At 39.3% G+C, this 25971-nt stretch overlaps 1 protein-coding gene across 2 annotated transcripts in view; it reads left to right on the forward strand.

Annotated features, from left to right (window-relative positions):
* The window catches only part of TRPM3 (transient receptor potential cation channel subfamily M member 3), a gene marked incomplete at both ends in the record, with an annotated part of 379891 nt that overhangs the window by 115178 nt on the left and 238742 nt on the right, over positions 1–25971 (forward strand). The window contains one exon of one of the 2 annotated variants that reach the window (XM_080637492.1): positions 10501–10590. The exons of the other annotated variant lie outside the window; for it this stretch is intronic. Coding sequence (XP_080493618.1) covers positions 10501–10590 — 90 coding nt within the window. Of the gene's footprint in view, positions 1–10500; positions 10591–25971 lie in introns of those variants that run through there. 2 annotated transcript variants of the gene reach the window in all.

Raw genomic sequence — 25971 nt, forward strand, 5'->3', positions numbered from 1 at the left:
GCAGACTTGGGATGTTGCTTAACACCAGTTTGAAAGTTAGGGGTTTTTATCTAGCACAGGGTCCAGAAGTGCTTTCAGATCTGAGGATATTTCAGCTGACATTTTTCTATCCCAGTAGTTAAACTGGATACTGTAATTATAACATGTAGCTGAATAAGCTAAATAATTCATGGTACTTTCAAGTCAGTGGATATCTTCTGATATCATATGTTACATTTTTCTCCCTCTTCTCTGCTATATCATTTGGGCAAGAGGCAATGCCCTAATATGTGTTTTTCTGTTACTGGTGATTATAAAACTGAAAGTTATAAGCCTGTGATAAAAACAGAAAAGCCTGTAAAAAAAAAAAAAAGAAAAAAAAGAAGGAAAATAGATTGCTGAGAATAATCCACTGAAATAAGTATGCTAAAAAAAATAATGCTTTTAACACTTTTGGTCTGTAGAATTTTATAGAACAACATACAGAGGAGATGCTGGTTTGGAGCTCTCAAACTGGGTGTGTCTTCATCTAACAAAACAAAGCAAACCTTTAAGGAGAATAAATGGAGGATTTCCATAGAACAAGTACAAAATATTAACAATTATTTAGAAAATCGAATTTCTTCCAAGAGTACATAAATGTTAATCTTCTGCTTGCTACATGAACTGTGGGTGGAAAACCAGACTGCATTTAGAATTTGTGCAGTTCTTTTCATGGAAACATTCTGTTAACTAAAAATCTATGAAAAATTTCACATATGATAAAACACTCTCAAGAGTTGACCTGTTTGAAGTTTATGTCAAACACCAAGTAGTTTTTAAAGCAGGTATCAAAGATGTTGATGCAGTTACTTGTGCAGATGTTCCCTGTTATTTTCTAGAAGGCTTTTCTCCCAAGAATTTACTTGCTTGTTTATCCTGCTTCACTAGTCAGTTTTCAGTTTTTTCTTCTCCTCTGACTTAGCTTAAAAGCTGTAGCAAAATGATACATAAATCATAACCATAGGTGCTCTGTTTCATTAAGAATCAGAAAGTCTTTTTTATAAGTCTGAAAAATAATTCATGACTTGTGTCCTAAATGTAACATACTTTAGACTTAACACAGTAGAGGCATAAAGTCTAGTGCCAACAAACCAGGAAGAATCTGCTTGTTTGCCTTCTGGGACTAAGACATAAATCACAAAGCCAAAATTGCTGACCTAGCACATTAAGAAAGTGCTAAAAGCATGAAAGAGAGGGTGAAATCACATAGTCCTGGAGAGAATCTGTCATTTGCCAAGGCTGCCAGCATCACCATTGTTTGATGAAATAGAACGTGAAATTACCACATTAGGAAATTGCTGTCTCCAAATTTGTTTTCAGGTTCTAGTAGTAGAGAAAGAGCCTAAAATACAATATACATATAGTGTTTTTTCTTGTGATTTGAAGATCTTGCTAATAAGAATTCATAAGTAGAAGTAGAATTAGTGGAATTGTACAAATCATGGGACTCAAATGAGTGCTTTAAAAATAACTAATATTCTGTGCCTGTTGGATGTTAATGAACAGTCTGTAGTGAGGATGTTAACCCACCAAAGACTTGCTAGGTTGCAAAAAAAAAAACTCCTCCAGAAAAGCCTTCCATCAGCTCTATATTGTCAGTGGAATCTGTCTATTTAGTGATGGTACAAGTGGCCAGACTTTCATAGTAGTGATAATGGATCTATGAGCAGAGTGCATGTTAGAAAATGGATGCTTAAAGGCTATTGCAGAGACCAATTGCATAACTGAATGACACTTTTAAGAAATCAAATCGTCTTTCCTTTTCTTTTGCTCTGTTTCCCTGCTCCTGTGGACTCTGCTGTTGCTATGTCTGAATAGTTATGTGTACTCTCTTTGGAGATGTAGAAAAGCATGGGCAGCTTGTCTCCTTAAATAAACGGGTAGTTAGTCTGTCACGAATAGTACTACAGTTGAGCTCTACCAAAAAATAATAGATTCTTCCGCAGTGCAGTTTTACTTTCCAGATCCATTCTGCTGTCTGGTTTAAGAGTTCAGAACTGCATCAATAGGAGACTAATGTTACTACTTACTTATTAAGGGAGTCCACAACCAAATATTTAAAAATCCAGGCCCCTAAAGTAATACAGGTTGGGCATGTGTTTTTGGAGTATGAGTGATGGTTTTTCAAATGGACTTATTTAAGTAGTCTATAAAGTGTGAAACAGATGTGATGCAATGTGAAAACATCAATGAGGATTTAGTTTATAATTTCCTGATTTCTGTGGTTTCTTTTGATCAAGGAAATAAACTATGCTTTACATCTGAGCAGGAAAAGGGTTTAAATCGCATAACAACAACATCAGCAACAACAAAAGGGATTTAAAAAAGACAAGCAGAATTTTTTCTATTTTTCAAGGAAAAAAAAAGTCACTGGGAAATATATTTCTTCCTGATGAGCATTTTTTTTTCCCAGTGATTTCCCAGGTATCTACAGTCATAGGATCATTTACGTACAATATCAGACTCCAGTAAAAAATTGTTTATAGTGTAAACCACGATGAGAGAATGTTATATTTAATGGTGGAGTATGCTCTTGATAGGTTTGGCTTTTCCGTCGGAGCTAAAAGGATTTTTAGTTAAGTCAGTGTGGACCATTTCTCTAATATTTACAGGCATCTGCATTGGTGCCTTCAAACAGTATCCCCGGGAAGTGGTGAGACAAGTGCAAGCTGAGACTGCAGCTTATCTGATACAATTGAAGCTTTACCATTTCCCTCATCAGGCAATTTTCACATCACCCATCTGTTGTGTCTGGTTAGGAAACTCAATTATTGTCTCTGGAGGCCACTAACTACTTTTCCTACAGCTTTGATCAGTGATCAGTCTAAAAGCGACCAAACTTTGATTTTGTCCGCAGTTTCCCACTGAATGCAAATATATAATTAATGCAACAAACACTATGGGAAACACCTATATCGCACTGTCCAGAGCTTGTCGCTGTCTAGATGTGCTTACAATTGTACCAGTGAAAATATATGTGTAAAGTTACAGGTGTCTGAGCCCAGGATATAACAAGAATGTATGTAGGCTTGGTATGTGACTTTAAAAATAAATATCCCCTCCCCTCTGCAAAGTACTAAAAATAGACTTGAACCTAGGTGGTCAGTTTGGAAGTATATTGAAAGTGGACCACAGGAGTCATTTATATGTATTTGAAAAGTGTGGTTTTGAATAATACTCTTTTTTTGCAAAACTTGGTCAAGCTTTGCCGTTCTCCTTTTGTTCAATTTCATGAAGATCCCTTATATTTGTGTTATTTAAAAGAAAAACACAAATTGCTCAAGTGAGAGAAAAGATCAGCAGGTCTGTAAGTTGTCATCCCATTGCCTGGTAGAAGATGTTGCTGCTCAAAATGCGTTAGGAAAAGATACTTGTAACTCTTGTGAAAGCTTTATTTTCCAGTTAGTCTGGAACTTCAGTGAAGGATGTCCTAGTAAAAGTTCAAGTATACAGTTTGTTAAATTCATAGCACCTGTGTAATAAGCATAATTTTAGCTCTGGACCAAGGACTTTTTGCTGCTAGTTGCCAGCATTATGCCTCTTTGTGTTAAATTGATTTGACAATCTTTCTACAGATGCTTCTGTGGTGCTGCCTGCTGCGTCTGTTCAGGGTATCAGTCACTGGGGTGTTTCTTTGCAAGTGTGAGGGTGCTCCAGTATGGTCTTTTCAGTTCTGGTGGCTAAACCGTTCACCAGCAGATACACTTTACCATAAGCACCTGGTTAGTGCCCAGGTTAGTTCCTCAAACCAATATCAATACTGGTACACAGCTAACTGAGCAGCTGGGGAAAGTACTAAAGGCAGCACAAGATTAGCTGTCTGCACTGATGCATGCTGAAGATGATAAAAAAATTGGTGGAAGGGAATTCTCAGGAAAGCATATGGGTCAGTAATGAAACCCCAAATGTGCTCAACCCTGCCAGTCTGAGCCAAATGGTTGCAGGAGGCTTAATCATCAGAGATGGTGTCTGCTCTGGAATAAGGCCTTTGAATTTGTGAGGAGGGTAAACCTGGTGGAGGTGGGGGGGCTGCGGGGGCAGCATGCAGATATACAGTACATGTGGAAAAGATCCTTTGGTTATCTTCGTTCTTTAGAACTCATTGGCAGAGGGCATTAGTGATTTTTATAATTCTTTGCCACTTTCAACTAAACTATCCAGTTCTGGAGGACTGTGAGCTGAGAAAGATGCTCTTGTTGCATACTGCATCTGTCTGCAGCAAATTATGACAAGTGCTCTACTGCAGGATAGTTCCTGCTTAGGGTCTTTGTTGACATGCTTAACAGTCAGGGTGAATTGCTCCCTTTCATGAAGTTAAATGTTTTTTCTGCATGTTATTTACCAAGATAATCAAGACTAGAAAATGTTCTCCATTTATCTACAGGAAAACATTACACCAACATAACTCAGTAAAGTTGATATCTGAGCTGGAAATATGAGAAAGTGAGATTACACATCAAAACTGATACAGCTTTAGTACAAACAATTCAGATAAGAACATGATGGCTAAGATGGAAACAAACTTTTATTACAAGCAGAAATCTGAATGCTTGAGCAGCCTAATTTCTGTTGTATGCTGTAGAGGTTACAGAACTAACAGCTTGCCTACACTTGAAAGTCAATTTAAATTAAGATAGATTGTAATTTAAAATCGAGTATTTGTTTCTAAGTAACAATCAACCATGGACATTTCTAGTCCCAAAATAAATGCATTATACGCCTGTGTGTTTTAATCTCTTTCAAAGATAAACTCCAAAGGCTGCAAACTGTGATTAAAGAGGAAGGTGTCGTGAAATACACCATTCAAGGATACAGCTTCCATAGTTAAGGGCAGGCAGGTTTACAAGTATGTGGAGAGCAACTGAAGGTAAAATGGTGTGAATTGTTGGGACTTTCTGGGAGTAGCTGCAGAAGTGAAACCACTAATAATGGTGAAGACTGCTTGTGACATACCACCTTAAACTTCCATTTTCTGTGTGTACAGTCTGACTTTAATCTGCACCTCCGCTTGCTTATTTTGGAACTGGGAACAATTTAATAGGGTGTGTGGAAGACTGCCTCTGACAAAGGAGTGTTGTGTTTGTCTGCACTGCCCAGGTCACCTGCTGTCTCACAAGTGCACTTCCCCTGGTTCTCTGCAGAGGCTGTGTGTTGCAGTACCCCTGAAATCTCTTGTGGTAGGCAAGATAAATGCTGTCCCAGGAAAAAGCCAGATGCAGATCAGTTAAAGATGACCTCAAAGTGTTAGTGAGTATGTGAATAAAATAATCATAGAATCATAACATCATAGAACAGTTAGGGTTGGAAAGGACCTTAAGATCATCTGTTTTCAACCACCCTGCCATGCGCAGGGACACCTCGCACTAAACCGTATCACCCAAAACTCCATCCAACCTGGCCTTTGATATTCATCACACACCTATGATAACTTAAGATAACATAAATAATACCTTTTATTCCGGCCTTTCAGTCTGTTGTCAAAGGCCATAATTTATAGCTTCATACAATACCATTTATGTATGTGCTTGAAACCGTCCACAGAATTGTCTGCATCTAGAAAAAATTAATTAACATTTAGTAAGCATGTAGACATTACTTTGATATGTATGTCTGTGTCTGAGGGTGAGGGAGTAATGAGTATGATTATGTGACAGGACACCTGTGAAATACCTTAGCAAAGATAACAGCAGAATAAACTACCTCAAGCATGCTGTGGCTAGAAAATATGTGAAAGCAATGAAGAAATTTTATAAATTAATTATCAGTTGAGTTAAGCTTCAGGAAAATTTGGGTCCATTAAGATGTTATGGCAGGCATAAAATTAATCACAGTTTATCCAGACTTTATAACGCACACTAGCTTTCTATCCTCTGATTTTTGCAAGAAATTGCACAAAATGAAAGTGAATAGACTGAAATATGAGTGTGTTGGGGGAAAAAAGAAGAGTTATTGCCATTATAAATCAGGCTTCTGTTAGTTGATATAATCTTCATTATTATTTAGGTTACTACAGACATGCAAAGTGTCTGGGTAGTAAGATGTCCGATGCTTCTTAACTATACCTGTGAACTGCTTTGTTAACTCTTGACGTTTAAATAAGGGCCTCTAAATTACTTCTTTTTCTTTTGTTATCCTGCTATTTCCTCCACAAACCTAGAAGATGGCTAAAGTGGTTTATGAAGATCTACCACCTCTGCTTCAGGATGTCTATGTAGTACTCCCATGATGAGCACTGCAAGCAAATGGGTGCAAGGGTAGCTCTGTTTTCTCTGGTATTTGTTACCCTATTGGGCAATGCAAGTCCTTGGGGGAGCAGGAAGGTACTCCGAGAGCAAGGAAGCCTTGGCAAAGAGGGTCTATAGCTGCAGGGTGAAGAAGATGTGTCTTTCTTCTCACACCTGTTGATGTACATGAGAAAAACGGGTGTGGTATCATGGGAAAACTCTCCTGCCTCTGCGTGATGTTTGTCCCCAGTTAGGCAGTGGCTTCACAGAAGAGGTTGCTTTCTACCATGCTGACAATACACCTTTCTGGTTTCCTCATCCTGCCTGCCCTTTCTGCTTTTGATTGATGCAGAATCTTTTATTTCATAAAGGAATTGTTAACTAGGCAGGATAGAAGAGCAGTGCCTGAGTCTACAATACTTTTAGCTAAATGTTTGCTCTCAGGTTGAAAATGTTGGACATTGATGGTGTGCGAGTGATCTGGATGTTAATGGGCTTCTCAGCCATTTTTCATTCTGTAGCATTCTCAGAGGACTTAGATTTTACAGTACCAGAGCTTTCTAAGTGTAAGATTATTATCACACTCAATGCCAGGAATCTACAAAGAGGTACTCTTAAAAATGCTTTCCATGAACAATAGGTTTAAGAATAATAGAAATCTCTCTGTATTGCAGGAAGCAATGGAATTTGCTATGCCTTCTTGTGATACCAAAGGGGCTCCTTGGCAAGAGACAAAGAACTAGATGTGAATACTGATGGTGCAGTGAGCATTCTTCAGGGACAAAATATTAATATGAAAGTGGCAGATCTGTATTTTAGCTCTAGCAAAGTAGGAGCATAAATTCTAGTGGGATTGCTACATCTTTGCATCTCCTAATGTGCATCAGATTGTAGAAAAGCTGAGCACATGCTTTTTCCAGCAGAACAGAATAAGAGATTCAAACTCTGAATTTTTCACTGAAGTGATAAAAAGCTGTACAAAACAAACAAAACCCAACATCTCCCTAATCTTTCACTGTATTTTTTAACCATTGTTGTCAGCATCTCTGAAAAAAAGCTTTTCAGAATTTGCTTCTCTGCTTCCTAATCCTTCACCATTTACATTTACAAAAATTATCGGAGGCTGCTGCCAAGACAAAGAAATCTCCTTGCCTGACTTTTCTGAAATTTACACTCAAAATCAGGGCAGTATTGCTTATAGACAAGGTACATACATAAGGGTTAAAAGTAATTAAAATTAGGGCAAAGCAGAGATTAAATGATATGTTGAGAGGCACCCAAGGACTTTGCAGTGCAAGTGAAGTTCCCATGTCGTGGTAATGTTCTGTTTGTAAGAGCTTTCTTACTGCCACTGACTGCAGCTAGTACTCTTGCACTCTCTGCAAATACAAATGACTAGGCAAGGCACAAGGCAATGTAGATCAGCAAAAACACAGGAAACTCTGTGGAACCTAGAAGACACATTGGGCTCACTATTTTTAGTTTATTAAAGCTATCTGTTATGTTTCTTTATTGTCTTCAGCTCTAGAGCCTCCTCAGAGATTTGTTACTCTACTTACTGAAAAGACGGGCAGCATGCCATGATTGCTCTGTCTTCTTTGTTGCTAGCACATAAGCTGAACAGTCAGGTTTATGGCAGATGCCTAATACAAAACAGAAGTGAAAGGGTCAAGGTAATGATGAGTCTGGCACCTTCCCAAAACACTCCTTCCTGGTCTTCAAGGGTAAAGAAATGTTATTAGCATGGCTTGGAGTGTGGGAGTAGGAAAATGGCATGGTCTTGGAAGTGTTGGGAGTCCTTGTTTCTGATTTGTTTAATCTTTTACTTTTCTTTTACTGTGAACCTCGAAAGCCTTATCACTGGATATTATTACTATTATAACAGCAAAGTTATCATGCTGCATGTGTTTTAAGGTACATGCTATTTAAAGTCAGAATTATTTTTTTATATGTACTTAATTATGTCTCTTTACTGGACCCTTAGAAAAGTAGTTTCAGAAAACAATTACTTAATCATTTACTTATGTTCCATTTCACTATCAACAGCAAGGTTTTTTACTCTTTTTATAAAACAAATACATTCTGAGCTCAAGCAAGAAGCCATTTAAATATGTATAATTTAACCTAGCTCCTCAGTCATAACCATTTGTGCCAGCCAGTGGCACAACTTTTTTGACAAGGAAATGGCTCCAGGTGTTCGACCCATTCTGTTCCATACACAACCCATGGTCTGGTCTCTGCACCTTTGAATTTTTATCATTTTGACATGTGCAGTGGGGTGGAAGAGGTGAGAAAACCCTTCCGGTGCAAAGTCAGCCTTGCACTATGTTCTGGACAGCAGAACTTTATCCAAAACTGAGATTGAATAAGAACATTTGCACAATTCTCAAGAGGGTACAGTGACGAAGAGCTGCCTGGTATGTGTATGTTCAAAAGAAGCATAAATGTACTGGGCTTCCACCTCAATGCAAATAGGCTCTATCTACATGGGTCCCAATATACAGGTTCTGGAGAGTATCAATCTGTGTACAAGGGCAAGACTTGCTTTGAGGAGGAAGACTAGGATGTAAATACCAGTCCTTCCCTGCTCTTGAGGGGTAACTACAGAGTTTTTAAGATCCTCTGTTTTCCTTGGAGGATCTGATGGTGTTGACTGAGGTACTAAAGTTTCCCTGTTTTTCACAAAGTTGTCTGTCCTTAAATAAACTTTAAAAAGCAAACCAGAAGTGTTGTTTCATGTTAGAGAGTTTTAGATTTGTGACCTTACTGCAAACCATTATAGACAGTAATACATGATCCAGGCAGATTAGCATGGCCTCATGGAAACAGTATTCTTCATCTCTTTGCCCTCATTTGGAGAATTATTCATCAGCTATTGATGATGAATGTATATGCAGTAATAAGAATAAATTAAAAATAGAGGAGAAAAATATGTGCACTATGGAGATGAAAAGGAATGCCATGTGAAAATGGGAGATCAGTGAAATCTAGCTGTAGAATCCACGTTTCCTAACCTGATTTATGAGATACTTAAACGGTACTGAGAAGTGGCTGTTTTCCTCTATAGTCATTGCTATACTTTATTACTATACTTACTATTATTTGCTAGTAAAAACTGGTCATTACTAGCAAAATGAAAAATTCCTATTGCTTTATAGGATATTTGCTTTTGCACTTCCTAACTCTTCCCTCATGTAATCTTTGTCCCCTCCAAAAAAATAGTGGGGGAAAACGTTTCCTTTAGCTGGAGAGCTGGCATTCAAGAACATCTTCATTGGCTGGGAAAGCCACTTACCTCCCCTAATGGAAACACGATTTGCTATACTTGTATTGCCCCAACTCTATTACTAATAGTGATTGCATGGCTTTAAAATAATTGTTCTGTGCACAGATTTAATAGTAAAATGATCTGAATTGTGAACTTGGCTTGTTTGACAGGTTAGTTTTTCATTGTTGTTGTTGTGCGGGGTGTGTGTGTGTTTGCCAGAATGTACATGTTAACACTAACACTCTTACCATACAGCTTCTAACCACTGCCAGTTGTGTCTAGTGCACCAGTACTATGGCAGATCAATGATCTATGCTTTCTAGGACCATTATATCAGTAAATCACGAGTGAATCATTTTTTTTCTCTCTATCTTTGCTGTCTGAGCGTTGGCCCCTCCCCTCATGCCGATTTCCCTCTCCTTGCAATGCTTTGGGGAAGAAAGTACAAGTACCCCTCCGCTCGCTTTATTTAAATTATCTTCTTTCTGCCCGTCTTTTCGCCCTGGGAAGCGGAGGAGCCAGGCGGATGGCTCAGCGCGCCTGGGAGCGGCTAACCTGGCTGCTCTCAGAGGAGGGCAGGAGGGAGAGAGCAGAAGCAGCAGCTCTCACTGCAGCCTTTTTTTTTATGCGGGCTGCCGCTTTCCGCTCAAGCAGCGCAGCCTGCCCCGAGCAGCGGGCTGGTCGCCTCCATCCAGCCGCATTTGGTATGCATGAGCGCTGCTGTTCCCACGCAGGAGCCAGCTTTCTTAAGGAGGATCGATCGGTGGCCACGGCCGCGCCGCTCGCCCAGCCTAGCCCAGCCCAGCCCTCTGCCCGCTGCCCGCTCCGGGCGAGCCCTGCCCGTCCCGTCCCTGCCGGTCCCTCTGGGTCCTTGCCCCTTGGCGGGCGGGATGCGCACAGGGTGCCCGCGCCAGGGCGGGCGGTTTCCGCGGTAGGCGCTGCCAGGTCTGCGGCTGATCTCCCGGTGGGATTGATTTGTGGAGGGTCATGAATCAGACCGACGCTCCCAGGCCACTCAACTGGACCATCCGGAAGCTGTGCCATGCCGCTTTCCTCCCCTCCGTCAGGCTTCTGAAGGTATGGTGACAGCCCGCTTTGAGAACCGGTGTGGCGCCAGCCGCTCAGCATCTGCCAGAGGACTGCAGACGCTGTTGCTGGAAAGTTAATTCAGAAATAGTCCCAACTTTACCTCTAATTAGTTTCCTTGCTACCTTTAAAGCACCTTGCGAGTACCTGAAGATACCAAAATTGTCTGTGCTCCGTTTTGGCGTGTTTATCTGTCGAGAAAGGTCTGTGAGTGGGGTAAAAAGGGAGTAAGGGATGGTGGGTATCCTCCGTCTTTCTTTGTTTTGTCTTAAAAAAATCAAGCCGTGAACTTCTAGGGATGAAGAAGGAGTCCGTTGCTAAGGTGTGTTCCTTTGTGAGCAGTCCTCTGCTATACGTTCTTTAGGGTTGCCTTGTCCCTAGGAAATACACAGAGGTCTGGTACCTCTCAGACCAACTTGTAAGTGGAGCAGTATGTGAGCGGCCAAAAAATACCTTGGTTTGTTGAAAGGTGTACACAGGAACAGGTCAGTTAAAAGACTGACAGAGCAGACAGAATCAGTGAAACTTTCTGATGATAATTATCTCTTTGCTTCCAAAGTGGCATAGTTTTGAGGGTGTTTCTGAAAGTGTTTTAAAATGTGCTTTCCTATGAGATAATTGTTTGGGAAAAAAATTACAAACAATGGAGGGCTGTTAGTCTCAGCACACAAAGTACTGCTACTACTACATGTCCCACTGAAACTGCTTTAGAGGCATTTGTAACTGGAAAACAAAATATCTTGAATCAACTTAGTGATGAAAAAAGGTTGCATAAAACTGAGAAGTGTTCTTTGTTCTTGGAACTTCTCAGTTAATTGGATTATACAGTGAAAATTTAGCTAGCATGGTCAGGTCCCTTGAGGTTTCTGCACCTGTAGTACGTTTTATAAAATGTTGGATTCGTGACATCAATTATCTCAGTTTATCTTAGTATTTGCTAGTTTTGGCTTGGAAATTAATATGCAGCCAGGTAAAACATGGGTACTCTAACAGTGCATTAGAAGATAATGTTTGATATAACCATTTGATACTTGTGTGGGTAGCTTTGAAATTAGGTCAGTCGTTACTAATGCAACATATTTGAGCAACAGTGTAGCGTGGTGATAGTGCACTTAGCAGATCTGTATTGCATGGGTTAGTTATTGTTATGTACAAGTGACTATACTGTGTATGATAACAGGTATTTAGCACATCCTGACAGGAAGACACTACCCTAGAAGATATTTGTGTTTCCAAACCAGATGTATGGCTGCTGGGAGGCACATTGTGAGCAACTGTAAAAAGAAGAAGAAAGATAAAACGTAGGTTGCTGAAAAATCAAAATATAAGTCATACAGAACAAATCAGGAAGTGGTGTTGATTCTTTTGCAAAGGTTTTCCTCCCAGCCCCCCATGCCAAAAGCACATATTAGAATATCCATACTCTACAAGTCAGATACATTTAGGAAAACCTAATTTTCCTGAGGTATGAGAGCTCAGATACGGGGTATTTTATCATCATTCTCAGTATCAGGGGGGAGAGGCAAGTCTGCAATATTTCTCCTGTTTTGTTTTTTTTTTTTCCAGCAGACAAATGTTGCCCCCTGTGTATGGTTTCTCTTCATTGCACGTTTTAAGGGTGAATGTTGTGATTAATTATTAAAAGAGCCGACTAAAAATGTTTTTCTGAAGCTACAGCTATAACATTTTAGGGCCAGATAGGGAGTGGACCCTGCAGAGTTAACAGGAGCAGGGCGAATAACCAGAAACAAGCAACCCCTGCACAGAGGGTGCGAGAGATGTGACAGAGACCACAGCAAAGGAGGTGGATCTCTAGCACCTTCCTGAGATGATGAGCAGAGCTGGGTGACTGGAGGGGGATATGCATGTAGCAGCACCTTCAAGAATCCAAATCAGCTTAAAATTTTGCTTCTGATACACACTTCTTGTCTTTTCTAATATTTAACGTGTTCAAAGCAAGTGATTCACATCAGAGCAGGGCCCCATTGTCCTAATTCCGTGAAAGATACAATACCCAACCTGAAGGAATTTTCCTGTCATGAAGAGCTCTTAAAGAAAGAGCATGACAGCAGCAGAATCAAATTACTAGATGAGCAGTATAAATATTTTGCTGTTTTCATCAGGGAATTTGAAAAATTTTATGTACACAAATTCACTCATCAGAATAGTGTCTGTGTTCTTTTCTCTTTCATGTTTTTTCTCTAAAAAATAAACCTTTTTTTTATTTTTCTAAATGAAGGGTGCTCCTGTGAATCCACAAACATTGGAAAGGCCATTGCAGACATCTAAGCTCATTTTTTAATTGTCCGGTTTCCAAATTAATTAAGTGGTCTTGGGGGCTAATGCAATATTGTTTCTCAGTAGACATCCAGTAGACCCATTTTTATACAGCCTTTCTCTGCAGAGAATGCTCCCAGTAACAGAATAAAGTTTGCAAAAGCTGGTATGTAATGACTCATTTTTATTTTTCATTCTCTGTTTATCTGTGACTGTAGATTTATTAAGAGTAAAAGAATATCATTATGCTTTTGTCATTTCAGAGCTTTATTTAGTCTACCAGAACAAAACAACTAAATGACATCATTAAGTTTAAGGATACACCTTTGCCAGAACTTGCAAAGAATGAGAGATAACAGATATTTCCTGTTTCATAGAATCATAGAGTGGTTTGGGTTAGAAGGGACTTTCAAGGTCACTGAGTTCCAACCCCTCTGCCATGGGCAGAGGCACCTTCCAGTAAACCAGGTTGCTCATTTTACACATGAGAAAATCACTGTGGTTTGACCTGGACCTTGGTAATAAACAATACAAAACTTTCAATTAATGCAATGGTTTCTTAAAGAGAAGTTTAAAGTTCTTACCCTGTGGATGTAATTTCAGGTATAGCATCAGTGATTTCACACTGGTGGATCTAAATAAACAGTGGAATCTGAGACCTGCATGGGGCCTCTCAGTTTTTATCGCTCACTAGAAATCTGTCGGATTGTCTTGAAATTACTGATTTTAAATGAATAATAAAAGGTGCTCTTCAGCAGGTAGGCTGTGCTTGTATTCTGTTCTGTTGAAATGGTATGCAGTGCTCAGTTGCCTGAACTGACATTTGATACGGCTCTGGCCACAGTGGCCTCTTTTAATTTAGACAGGTGAACTAGGATCATTTGCAGATGCTGTCCAGCTTTGCTCCCTATGCTTTTCTTCCAGGCGTGCATTCCTGTTCTAACCTACTTCACTAATGCCTCATGTTCAGGTATGGTTTTATAATCCTATTTTCTCAGTTTTTCATTTTCTAACAGGCACAGAGAGTACTAGGAGCTGTATTTGAAGTACAGATGGGAACAAATAATTGGAGAATGCTTTCACTGCTTGTGTCATCAGCTCATCCTTCACTGCTCCCATTTTTTCCCCTAATAAATATTTCCTGTAGCGTGTTTCATGCTGGTACTTTTTGTAGTGATTTCTACATGCTTAAACACACACACTAACGCACTAATGCCTTCCCATGTGAAGTAAGAGGATTAACAAGTGCCTTGAGCACACGAGCAAAGAGGGTGGCTTTGTGCAGAGAGGGGAACCATAATTCTCCTCAGATGGTCCTGTTAGTTTCCAGAGGTGGCTTTCCAGCAGAGACTTGCACAGCTTCTGTTTCTTTGCCTGAGTTTTTTCTGAGCTTGTTTCTTTGTGTGTTTGGTCTTGCTACCTTAATTTTTTTTTTTTAATTTCTTTTAAGGAGGGCTTAATATTGGTGGCAAGCAGTCCTGATCCACTTTGTGCCATTGTACATGTAAGAGCTACTGTTCCTGTTGCAGGAAGGTCTGGTAGTCACGTTTCTGTTTGGGTTATGGTGGAGAAGAGTCTCCTTATGTCAGAAGAAGAGATTGTGTCCCAAGAAAGGAAGCAAAGTCCAAATGGCAGGATTTGGAGAGAACAGATGCTTCAGAGCAGTGTTGTATGCTCTTAAAATATGAATGAATGACATCATTCTAAAGACTTCTCTCAGAGGACCCTGTGCCCTGGAAGAGACTGCAGATGTTGCATTTCTGCTGGGATAGATGGACATGCCATGAGGAATGAGCAAAACACTGAAAAAAGACAAAAATCTCAAAACCAAAAACTAAACTGATAGAGGACTAAAAATTAAAAGATCTGCAATATGCAATCACACAGATTTAGGGACATGCATGTGTAAAAGTACTACATTAAACATTTGGAAAGCAACAAATTACCCACCCTATTTTTTCTTAATAACACTACTACATTTTTTTTATAATGAATTTGAATTGCATGTCAGTAAGTAGGCTTGGAAGGCAGGAACTTTGGAAGGAACAAAGCAAAGGAATCACTGTGAATTAGAAGAAACAAGAGAAAATGTTTTGGAGAACTTTTTCCCAGCACATGGCTTTGTAAAAATGCCTGCTCAGCTCTACTACATAAATACAAAGAACATTTACTTGACCTGGGCAGCAGCCTAATCTAACTCCAGGAACCTCTAGAAACTTAAGAAATCAGACTCTAAATTGCTTACCAAATGAGGAGCTAGGTCTTATTTTTCTTACTTGATTGACCTACCGGGAATATATAAGGTAGCCCCAGAGAAAACTAAAAAGCTAAAAAATGGTTCATTAGAATGAGACACAGTGTCTTTTAAGTGTCACAACATATACATACGAAATTCTGTCTTCTGGGCTGAAATATGTGAAATAGAAGCATGGACAATATTTCTCCAGATACAGCAAGTTTAGTTATGTCCATAAAGTATCAACAGGAAAAAAGATGGGGAATCACTTGGCAGGCTTTATGAAGGTACATGGTGAAACACCACACTGTTCAACAGCTTGAGTCAGCTAAAATCTCATTGCTATTTATCAAATACAACTTTATTTCAGGACACTTGGTTTCATAAATTGAATGAAAAATTTGCCTCTCCAGAAAGGTGGAAGAATGAAACGTGTTCTTTATAAAATAGTAAATATTTATGTTTCTGAACACCCTACTGTGAGAAAAAGTGACTGTAAGAGAGAAGACTCTGTGTTTTGAAACTGATTTTATTCCTCAGATAGATTTGAAGAGGAAAAAAGATAAGGTTATTGGACCGATGGAATAGTCAATTAACTCAGGAAAGATACTTCTGATAATTTTCAAAATCACCTGTAAGTGGATTTGTGTGCCATAACCGTGAGATGGAAATGTTAGATTGTGTTATGGTCTTCATAAACAGAAGTGTAAACTTCTTGTGCTATTTCCTTCACTGTCAATGAGAAAATGAGCAGAAATAGAGGCAGTCAAAATGTGTAGGTTTTTATCTCTTGGCTGGTCTTTTGATATCCAGTTGGCAGTAGGGTCATCTGGTTCATCACTGCGTAATAGTTAAGAATTGATTTTGACTATTATTTTAGCTAATTTACCATATGTCTCTGCCTTTCAAACTGCAACAAAGTAAAAGGACAGGTTTATGAAGTCTTGACTGAAAAACTGAGGTACTTGGAACAAATCCTAATACATACTATTATCGTTAGTGAACTGGGTCACTAAATGTTTCTGAAAGTAATATGCACATTACTGACAGTAAAATGAGAATAGTAATTTACCTCTGCCTGCACTTAGCTGCTTACTGACTTAAATTGTAATAACAAATGAGCCACCAGTATGCTTCCTTCAGGAGGATTTGATGCATTCTGGGAGGTAATGACAGTTCAGCCCTTGGGATCAGATTGCTTAACACACTGACATGTAGAAAGTATCAGGCAATATAACAATTTTCTTGTAAATTCACTAATAGAAAAACTACTCATGCCTCTCGGTATGGTGGGATGCTGTGTATGGTATGAAAGATGAGCTTTAAAAATGAATAAAAGTTCTGTTCAGAAAGAAATTACTTGATAAACCAGCTTCTGTTTTCCTGACAGGAAGATTGTAGTTATATCTATTACAATTATAATAGATATTGCATGATTTTGACTCTTAATTCATAGATTTTCTGGGGTCCACTATTTGTCCTTAGAAGCCAAAAAGCCATGTTAGCAGCAACGAGAAAGATTCTGCTTTCTGTTGTGTGTTCTACTCCTGTGCCATCAGTTTCATCATTTAAGGATTGCGGGAAAGAGACCTGGCTAGACCAGGCTCCTGCTTTGTCATCAAGAAATTCATTTAACTCCTCAAATTAGGGGAGCAGTGGATGTTGCGAAGTAGCTTCATGGCACCTTTCAGAGGTGTGCTTGCATTACTGCTGCTCAACTGTTAGCTGCACCTCTACTACTTCACATTTTAAATCAAGAAATGACAGCATGTGAAGGCATTTTACACCTGGGGTTGAAGAACTGATAACATGTCTTTTGGGGACTGCACATTCCCAAAAGCTGCTTATTTCTAGAAGTCATACTTCTCACCAGCGGTGAGAGGTGCTGATTTGGGCATGTTCATGTCTAAGTTTTTTCTGACAGATTATGCCAGTTCATTGCTTCAGAAAGGAAAGAAAATGTGGAAGCTGATGATGATTTTCTCTTTTTCACTTACAGAAAAAGTCACTTTGGTAAATTCTGATGCAGTGTGCATTTTCTATGTTATCTAAGGTGAATCAGGGTTTGTTAGCAGTTTGCCTTATTGACTGAATCTTTCCCATGAATATGACTCACGTTGGTGACCATTGACTTGGAAGTGGTGTAATAGCAAAAAGAAATTTTATCACAATTAAGAAAAAAGAAAGGGAGAGATCAAAACAAAAAGCCTAGCAGTAGAAGTCGTGTTTCTAGCATAGAGATAAAAGAAATAGACATATCAGTGCCATTTTGAAGGAGAAAGCTGTAGTCTGCTAATTTCATGTAGAGGGAAAAGTGGTTTTGAGTTTCAGGTTGAAAAAGGCTTTGTGAATGCAGAGTTTCTTCTTTTAAACCAGAGAATTTTAGGAAAAAATGGCTTTTCTTTCTAGGTATGTCACCACCATGTAAGTGCTTCTCAAAAAGAAGTGATAGAAAAAGTAATACTAAATTCTCACTCTTGATTTAGCAGCTAAGGTACAAAAATACCTGACTCTTTCAAAGTAAGAATACTCCAACAGCTACAGGCTTTTATCCTCTTGCACGTCAATCATATTTTTTAGACCTTTCCCTGAATCTGTCTGTTTCACTAGTGTCTTTACCTTCATCTTAGAAAATACAGCGCAGTTTTGCCTTCTTCTGTGTCTCATGGACAGTGACAAAGGTGAGGTATCACTGAAGTCATCCAGGGTCATCCACATTTCCTGCACACAGAAGGATTTGGCTCATAAATGATCTCTGTTTTTCATGAGGCTCAGTCTTTCCAGATTTGAATACTTATAGAGGTGGCAAGTGGCCCAAATTCCCACTGACTTTGGTAATACACAAACCACTGCAATAAATTTGCCTATCAAAAAGTAAATAGTCTTGTTTCCAGAGAAATAAAAAAAAAATAATAAAATACAATGCTACTTAATGTGTTAGTGGAGTCCTGTATTAACAGCATAAGATTTTAATGTTCTGTAATACCGTTTCTTAGGTTTAAAAGGGTGCCGTGTGAAAAATTCCGGGCACAGGACCATAAAGTGAAGCAGAGTGGTTTTATTCCACCTGAATGGCTAACAAGGCTATGCTACAGTGCAAAAAGAAATGCCCTTTGGGGGCTTCTGGAAATTTATGTCAAAGCTGATAATAAAGCATGAAATAAAATCATTTAATCAAAGATATCTTTCATCCCCCGAATAATATGATGATGTGAAACAGTCTGACAAAGTGCTTTTATCAGTGTCAAGGAAGTTACTGAAGAAAGTAATCAAGATTCTTATAATGTAATTAAAACAGTCATCAAGCTGATGTGAGCAGGTGACCGAGCATAGTCTTTCAGTTGTCTTTTTCTTCACGTGTTGTTGGCAGATGCAGGGGCAGACGTAGTAACTTACTGAGCCATCATAATTAAGAATATAAGGAAGATGCATTGCATTGTTTTGTTACACAAAGATGCCTTCTTTGAACTTTGTGTTTTACTGAATTGGTGTAGGCTGTTGCTGCTGGGTCTGTTGTAATGCAATATCACACCTAGGTTTCCCAGTGCAATGACTTGACATGCATCTTTGCATATAGTTACAAAGCAGACCAAAACTACAAATGGACAAACTAATTGCAGGATACCCTGAGGACATTCCAGACTGACTTACATGATTGTATGTAGAATTTTCTCAGTTTTCTGAATCACAGAAAGTATTTTTCCAAAAATATTCTTGTTCAGCTTTTGGGTTCAGTATTTCAAATTACTAGGTGCTGTCTTATGCAGGAGGCCATATTTGATGAACATTTTTTTTCTAGCTGCAAATTTTGTTTTACCACATTAAAACTGTGAAGATCTGCACAACCTAGCCATAATATTACTGCTTTTCTCAGGTTTTTTTGCTACATTTCTGCCCACCTCCTGACTGGCCCTTTTTCTGAATTGCATCACTCAAAGCAGTTTTCTGACATTTAGCTGCTTAGCTTGTACTCAAAGAAGCAATAGTGGTGCCAGGTTACAATGGTAATAATGATAACAAATAATTTGCTACATGCAGTCCAATGACTGAGCCGTCCGAGGAAGAGGTCAACTCAGGATTGCCCAAAATGGTCATTAAGACAAACACAGGAGTAGTTAAATGTATCACTTTGGTTTTGGATATGATGGCTGTAATTTTGTATAGTCATAAAATCATTTGGGTTGGAAAGAAACTTAAAGACCATCTAGTTCCAACCCCCCTGCCATGGGCAGGGACACCTTCCACTAGACCAGGTTGCTCAAACCCCGTCCAACCTGGCCTTGAACACTGCCAGGGATGGGACAGTGACAGATTCTCTGGGCAACCTCTGCGAGGGCCTCACCACCCTCATAGTATAGGATTTTTTTCCTAATGTCTAATTAAAATCTCCCCTCTGTCAGCTTAAGTCCATTCCCTCTTGTTCTGTCATTATGTGACCTTGTAAAAAATACCTCTCCAGATTTCTTGTAGACCCCGTTTAGGTACTGGAAGGCTGCTGTAAGGTCTTCCTGGAGTCTTCTCCAGGCTCAACAAGCCCAACTCTCTCATCCTGTCTTCATAGGAGAGGCACCTCAGCCCTCTGATCATCTTTGTTGCATATATCTAGTTGCAAATTAATACTTCTTGGAAGCCAAGTACTTTTTAAGAATTATTCAGTTCTAATCAAACTTTGTCTTAAGAAAGGATATGATGCCAAATTTTTAGAAGTCCTGCGCTTAGTTTCTGCTGTGAGAACAGGGTCAGCAGGGATACATCGTGAAAAGATACCCCCAAAAGTTGCTTACTCTGTCCTGCCACTAGCAGGACTACTTCAATATGCACAATTTCTTACAGGTGTTTGTCTAAGTTCCTAAAGCCATAACCCTCTTAGGCAGTCTCTTATAGTGACCCTATCTATGCCATCAGAAATTCTTTAACTGTTGTCTGCCTGGATCTTTCTTGCCGCACTTAAATTCTATGATTTCTTGTTTTGCCCGGTACAAGCAGAGGGAACAGATATAGCAGCTTTTTGTGGTTAAAAATTCTTGAGTTGTGTTTGGAAATTGGCTAGTTTAATAGATCAGCTGATGACATACGGCTCACATCTTCCAACACAGATTATTATTCCACTATTTCCTCCATTAGTTAGACTGGAATCCCCTTGCTGCTCACTTTTTTCTGTCTTTTTTCTTGTCTTCAGGTATCTTAATGGAAAAGCCAGCAGGAACATGAGGGACTCCTGCTCAATTTTCCATCCTAATCCTATCTTTATAAACTGAGGAAGGGTTGATAAGGAAATAGAAGGTATCACAACTTTCCTCCATATCTGTCACCTGAAGAAACTAAATAACATTTCTGTTAAAATGCTTACAAAGTCTTTCTGATTTAACTGACTTTACAAAAGTGTGAGGTGACTAACAACTATCAGTCTTTAGGGAGAGACTTGGGGGGGCACAATCACTTTCTGTTTGCACAGTAAAAATACTCTTTTTGGTTTTTTGCATAGCAATAAAACCCAGTGTGCTAATGGTCACATTAGCAAAGGAATTTTAAAACTCAGTATGGGGGACAGTCAGCAGCACAGTTCTTATTAAGACACTGATCTTTAAGCATATGTTTTACCTTTTGTACATACAAATGATGAAATTTAATTTCTCTGGAATAAAAAGGTGGTTTTGAGCCTTCTAACACAAATTTGGGGAGGGGGCAACATGACAAGAAAGGTTTTCAGAGATGTCCTAGTGGGAAATTAAATGTGATTGAGTTATTTTGTCTTGATACATGTGATTAAGAATAATTTAAAGATAAAGATCTGATCTATAAAGTCAAAAATATCTTGTGCAGTTTTTTATTAATGGTAACTGTGGGAGCTTTAGCTTATTCAGGATGGGAATAGTAAATTGTTCAGAGGGTTACTTCCCCTTAGAAGCTGCTGGCTGCTATTGCTAATATCCAAAGATGATTTTTTTTTTTTCATTACTTTTATTTCTTAAGTAGTGCAAATTTCCTGTTTTATTTAATGTTCAAAAATTGTCAAGCATTACCAAAATGTCCCATGTTAAAATGGATGTGTGTAGAGTTGAAACCAATAAGAAGACCTACTTGTTTGCCCAATATTGCAGTCTGCCAGATAAGTGACTACAACAGTAAGTAGGAAACTGAGAAAATTTTTACATTGAATTATCTGACGAATTTAGGATCTCAGTGCCATGAACTGTGTTAGCACAGATAGTTTCCGTTAATTTATTTAGGACCTACCTGAAATCCAGTTAAATCAATGCAGACACTTCCACCAATGTTTAGGGGGTGTGACCCTTATTTTCCAGCTAGCGGATCTTGAAGCTAGTAGCAGACACACTACAATTGTCCAGGATATATATATAATGTACATTAGGTTACTTAATTCAAGGCTGGGCATGTGTTCAGGTATCTCTGCTGCAAATAGCTGTGTGCATAACTAATGTAAATTTTTTCCATATCAAATCCCAAGTCTACTCTCCCCTTGAAGTAAATTGAAGTAAATGGGGAGGGCAAAAAGCTGAAGCAAGCTACTTAATATGATTAGCTAAATATGAGTAGCTGCAGAGAAATGTGTGGAACATTTATTAATGAAATTGATTAATGGCATAGCATAGAAAAAATGCTATTTTATTTTCTTTGAGCAATAAGGATATGCTCACTATCAATGGCAGTACTAGTGCTTGTTTGCATTGATGCAATCACAGAATGACATTTTGTTACAGTTAAACCACATTAATGGTGAAGTATTTGCTCCTAGTGCAAATATAGAATTGTATAGTGAACTATTGTACTGTAGCTCGTTTTATAGAACACACTTTATTTCAGTATCAGTATGATCACTTACTATGACATTGCTTCAAGCTTTGGTAACTTGAAGTAGTTAAACTTGATAACATTTTCTGTGACAGTCATCCCAACCCTAATTCTACTCTTAGTGGTTATTAGTAAATGCTTATTTGAAAGGCAGAGGTCATTTCATGTCAGGAAGGATCTCTCCCCAGCGGCAGTTCAAGCTTGGCTGATGTGGCAGGTGGACACCAGTTCTGGGACACATTCTCTTTCTTGGCCTTGGCCAAAGCAGGTTAATACTGCAACACTATCTGAACTAAGCTGGTATTTAGATAGTAGGAAGAAGTCCTTTACTATGGGAGTGGTGAGGCACTGGAACAGGTTGCCCAGAGAAGCTGTGAATGCCCCATCCCTGGCAGTGTTCAGTGCCAGGCTGGATGGAGCTCTGAGCAACTTGGTCTAGTGGAAGGTGTCCCTGCACCTTCTTTAAAGTCCTTTCCAACCCAAACCATTCTAGGATTCTCTGCTTTTATGTGTCTCTTACAGCATTTCTTCCTCATGCCAAAACACTATTGCATACACTGAATATATATGTAGTCTAGAAAAATTCTCTTGCAGATGAAAAATCCAAGTTTGGAAGCACCTATTACATATTGTCATGAGTAGAACTAGGATTAACATCCTCAGAGTTCCTTATTTTTGTGTGCTCAGAATTAATATCCCTTGACTCTGGACTGATTTTTCAGAAACCACTGAAGCAACATTCTGGAGAAATAACAGTGCTCATACAATTGTAACAGCCTGTTATCTTGTTTCCTGAAGTTGGAGAACTCAAAATTACTGAAATGAAGGACTTACAATATGCCTGTATCAAAACTGCTCTATTAAAATCTTATGTCTTTCTAGGCTTCCTGTTCTATGCTTCTGTGATGCAATTAGGCTATGCCTCTGAATTTCACATTTGAGATTTTCCTCAGATACTCAAAGTAGCTGTCATTAAAATGCTTCCTGCTGTGGGGGATTTTTCAGCTTTTGACTGGAAGACCACAGGCAGTTTCAGTGCAAATAAGAAAGATGCAGTAAGGAATGAGATACCCATAATTAACTCAGGTAGTTGATATGTGATCTGAATACTCCGCGAATCCATAAATGCTAAAACACATTATGCTTAAAGCAGCAGTTATTTTTATATTCCACTTCTTTGGATTATATGCATATTAGTAGATCTATGCTCGAATAGATTTTTTTCAAATTCCATTCATAAAATTGGGTTACTTAAATATAAAAAATAGATGTAGGATAGCAACAGAAATATTGACAAGATGTTTTAAGTAAAGTAAAGCGGATGAAAATAGAAATGTTAACATTAAACCAATGTCTTTGAACTTCGTGCACAGGATAAAATGCAAATGCATTCTAGAACATCATATTACTAATATCAGTTTGTTGCAGTTGTTAATCTTTTCACTAGCTGGTGTTTGTTGTCTGCTTCCTGATCTCATTCGGTAGCTAGCAGATTACTAGTCCCATATCCTAGCTAAAATTAGTTAGCTCATACATGTATATATGCTTAGAATCCTAGAATCTCTCAAGTGGAGAGGGACCTATAAGGATCGTTGAGCCCAACTCTCTGCTCCTCATAGAACTGCCTAAAGCTAAACCACATGTCCAATAGTGTCATCCAGACACTGCTGGAATTTTGACAAGCTTGGTGCCATGACTACTTCCCTGGGGAGCCTGTTCCACTGACCGACCTCCCTCTTGGTGAAGAAACTTTTCCTAATGTTCCAGTCTCAACTCCCCCTGATGCAGCTTCCTTCCATTTCCTTGTATCCTATTTCTTGTCACCAGAGAGGGGGGATGAGCACCTCCTTCTCCAATGCCCCTCTTAAGGAAGTTGCAGACTGCCATGAGGTCACCCCTCAGCCTTCTCTTCTCCAAGCTAAGCAAGCCAAATGACCTCAGCTGCTCCTTGTACATCTTACTGTAAGGGCCTTTTCACCACCTTGGTCATCCTCCTCCAGACACAATCTAATAGTTTGATGTCCTTCCTATACTGAGGTCCCCAAAACTGCACACAGTGTGAGGAGGGTCCTCAGCAGTGCAGTGTAGAGTGGGATCCTCGATCATCTAGCTGTGCTGTGCTGGATACACCCCATGGCATTGTTGGCCCTTTTGGCTGCCAGGGCACACTGTTGACTCATTCGATTTTCCATGAACCCAAATCCCCAGGTCTCTGTCAGCAGGGCTGCTCTTCAGCCTCTTGTCTCCCAATTTGTACATGTAGCCAGGATTACCCCATCCCAGGTGGGGAATCTGGTTCTGGCTTTTATTAAATTTCATGTGACTGGTGATTGTGGAGTTTCTTGTCTATCCATATGTCACTGTGAGGCCTCTCTATCCTTGAGGGAGTCCGCAGCCCATCCTGGTTTATTATCAGCAAACTTACTTAATGTACTTTCAACTCTGCATCTGGATAATTTCTGGGAACATTAAAATATTACTTGACTTCCTATTTGCTTTTTTACTCTCAGTACTAGAAATAGTGGTGGAAATGGGTTCACGGTAGACAGCAAGGTTGAGCATGAAGCAGGGGTGTGCTCTTTCAGCCCTGCATTTTAGGGGTCAAGAAAAATGATCTGTGTTTGTCAGACCACGCCTTAGTGCTGTGTCCAGTTCTGGGCTCCCCAGAGCAAGAAGCATATGGACACGTTGCAGTGAGTGTGATGAAGGCCCCTAAAGTGGTCAGTGAGTTCTGCACATGTCGTGCAAGAGAGAGATGGGTTTGTTTAAGCATAGAAAGGGAATGAAGGTGTAGTGGAAATTCTACTTCTGGCTTTCTATGTCTAGAAGCAGGGTACAAAGGAGATGAAGGCAGAGGTTTTTCAGAGATTCAGAGTGTCCAGAAAAGAGTGTTGGAAACAAGATATCATAAGGGTGTTTAAACACTGAAACAGGTTGTCTGGAGGACCTGCAGACTTTCCATCCTTGGAGACGTTCAAAACTGTGCTGCATGGGGCCTGAGCAGTTTGATGTAACTGGAGATGTCTGGCAAATTGTGTTTTCCTGATTTGATGTAGTTTGCACAATATTGTTAATCCTCAAAGAAAATGCTTTCAGTTTCCTTTTTAGATGTGGGCAGAGATACATTTTTAAGCACTTTCTGAAGCAATGCAGAACAGCACTACAATTGCTAGGCTGTTATCACAGGAGCTTTTTGACTTAAGGAATTGTCAGAAGAGTCTTCTAAAGTTACTGTAAATGCTGGTGGCAGCAGATATATCAAGGGTGGAAGGTGACAAACTTTGTATGTATTCTGTGGATGTGGAGCAGAGTGATTTCTATGTATGCATTACATTGAAATTATGTTCTGAAGTTGTTGCTGTAGCAGCTTTGTAGCTGAGCCTCTCAGATTTATTTGGATGGCTGATTGTATCACAATTGTAGAAACTGATTTACAGCAACATTCAGCTTTCAGAAAGTTCAGGCAGATATTGTGTCTGTGATTTTTTAGCATGCTAGTGGTTGAACAAGCAATTTATATCAGCTACATGCTGTCAAACTGTTTGTTATCTGTGACCTACTTCGTTTCAATTGAATATTTACTTGTTTATGCACAGTTATGCACAGTGGGGATATCAGCCATTTCTTCAGCGGGACTTGTTTTGATATATCTTCATGAATAGGGCTAGGCAGCACTGGCAGCTATGATGAAGAAAGAATCCTGAAAGATCCTGAGGCAGGGTTTTGTCTTCAGGCTCCTTCAAAGAGAGAAGCTCAAGATCCTAATTGTCGTGAGGTTGTACAGCTACAGCCATGCCTGCAAGGATGATAGGAAAATGGTGTGCAGGAGGAGGAAGGACAGAGGGTCTGTTGTCTCATGTGTTATGGGTTCTATTTGGATGATCCTGCTATCTACAGCAGAGGTTGATGTGAGGCATGACTGGGTTGAAACTGGAGTCTTCTGCACAACTTGAGAGGCTAAAAAACTATGGGAGCCAGATCTGACAGAGGCCTCAGTCTCTGGGCAGGTCATCTCAACAGCAGTAGCCTCAGTTAGCTCTACACTG

This window comes from Psittacula echo (assembly GCF_963264785.1).
Source record: "Psittacula echo genome assembly, chromosome: Z".
Classification (NCBI taxonomy): Eukaryota; Metazoa; Chordata; class Aves; order Psittaciformes; family Psittacidae; genus Psittacula; species Psittacula echo.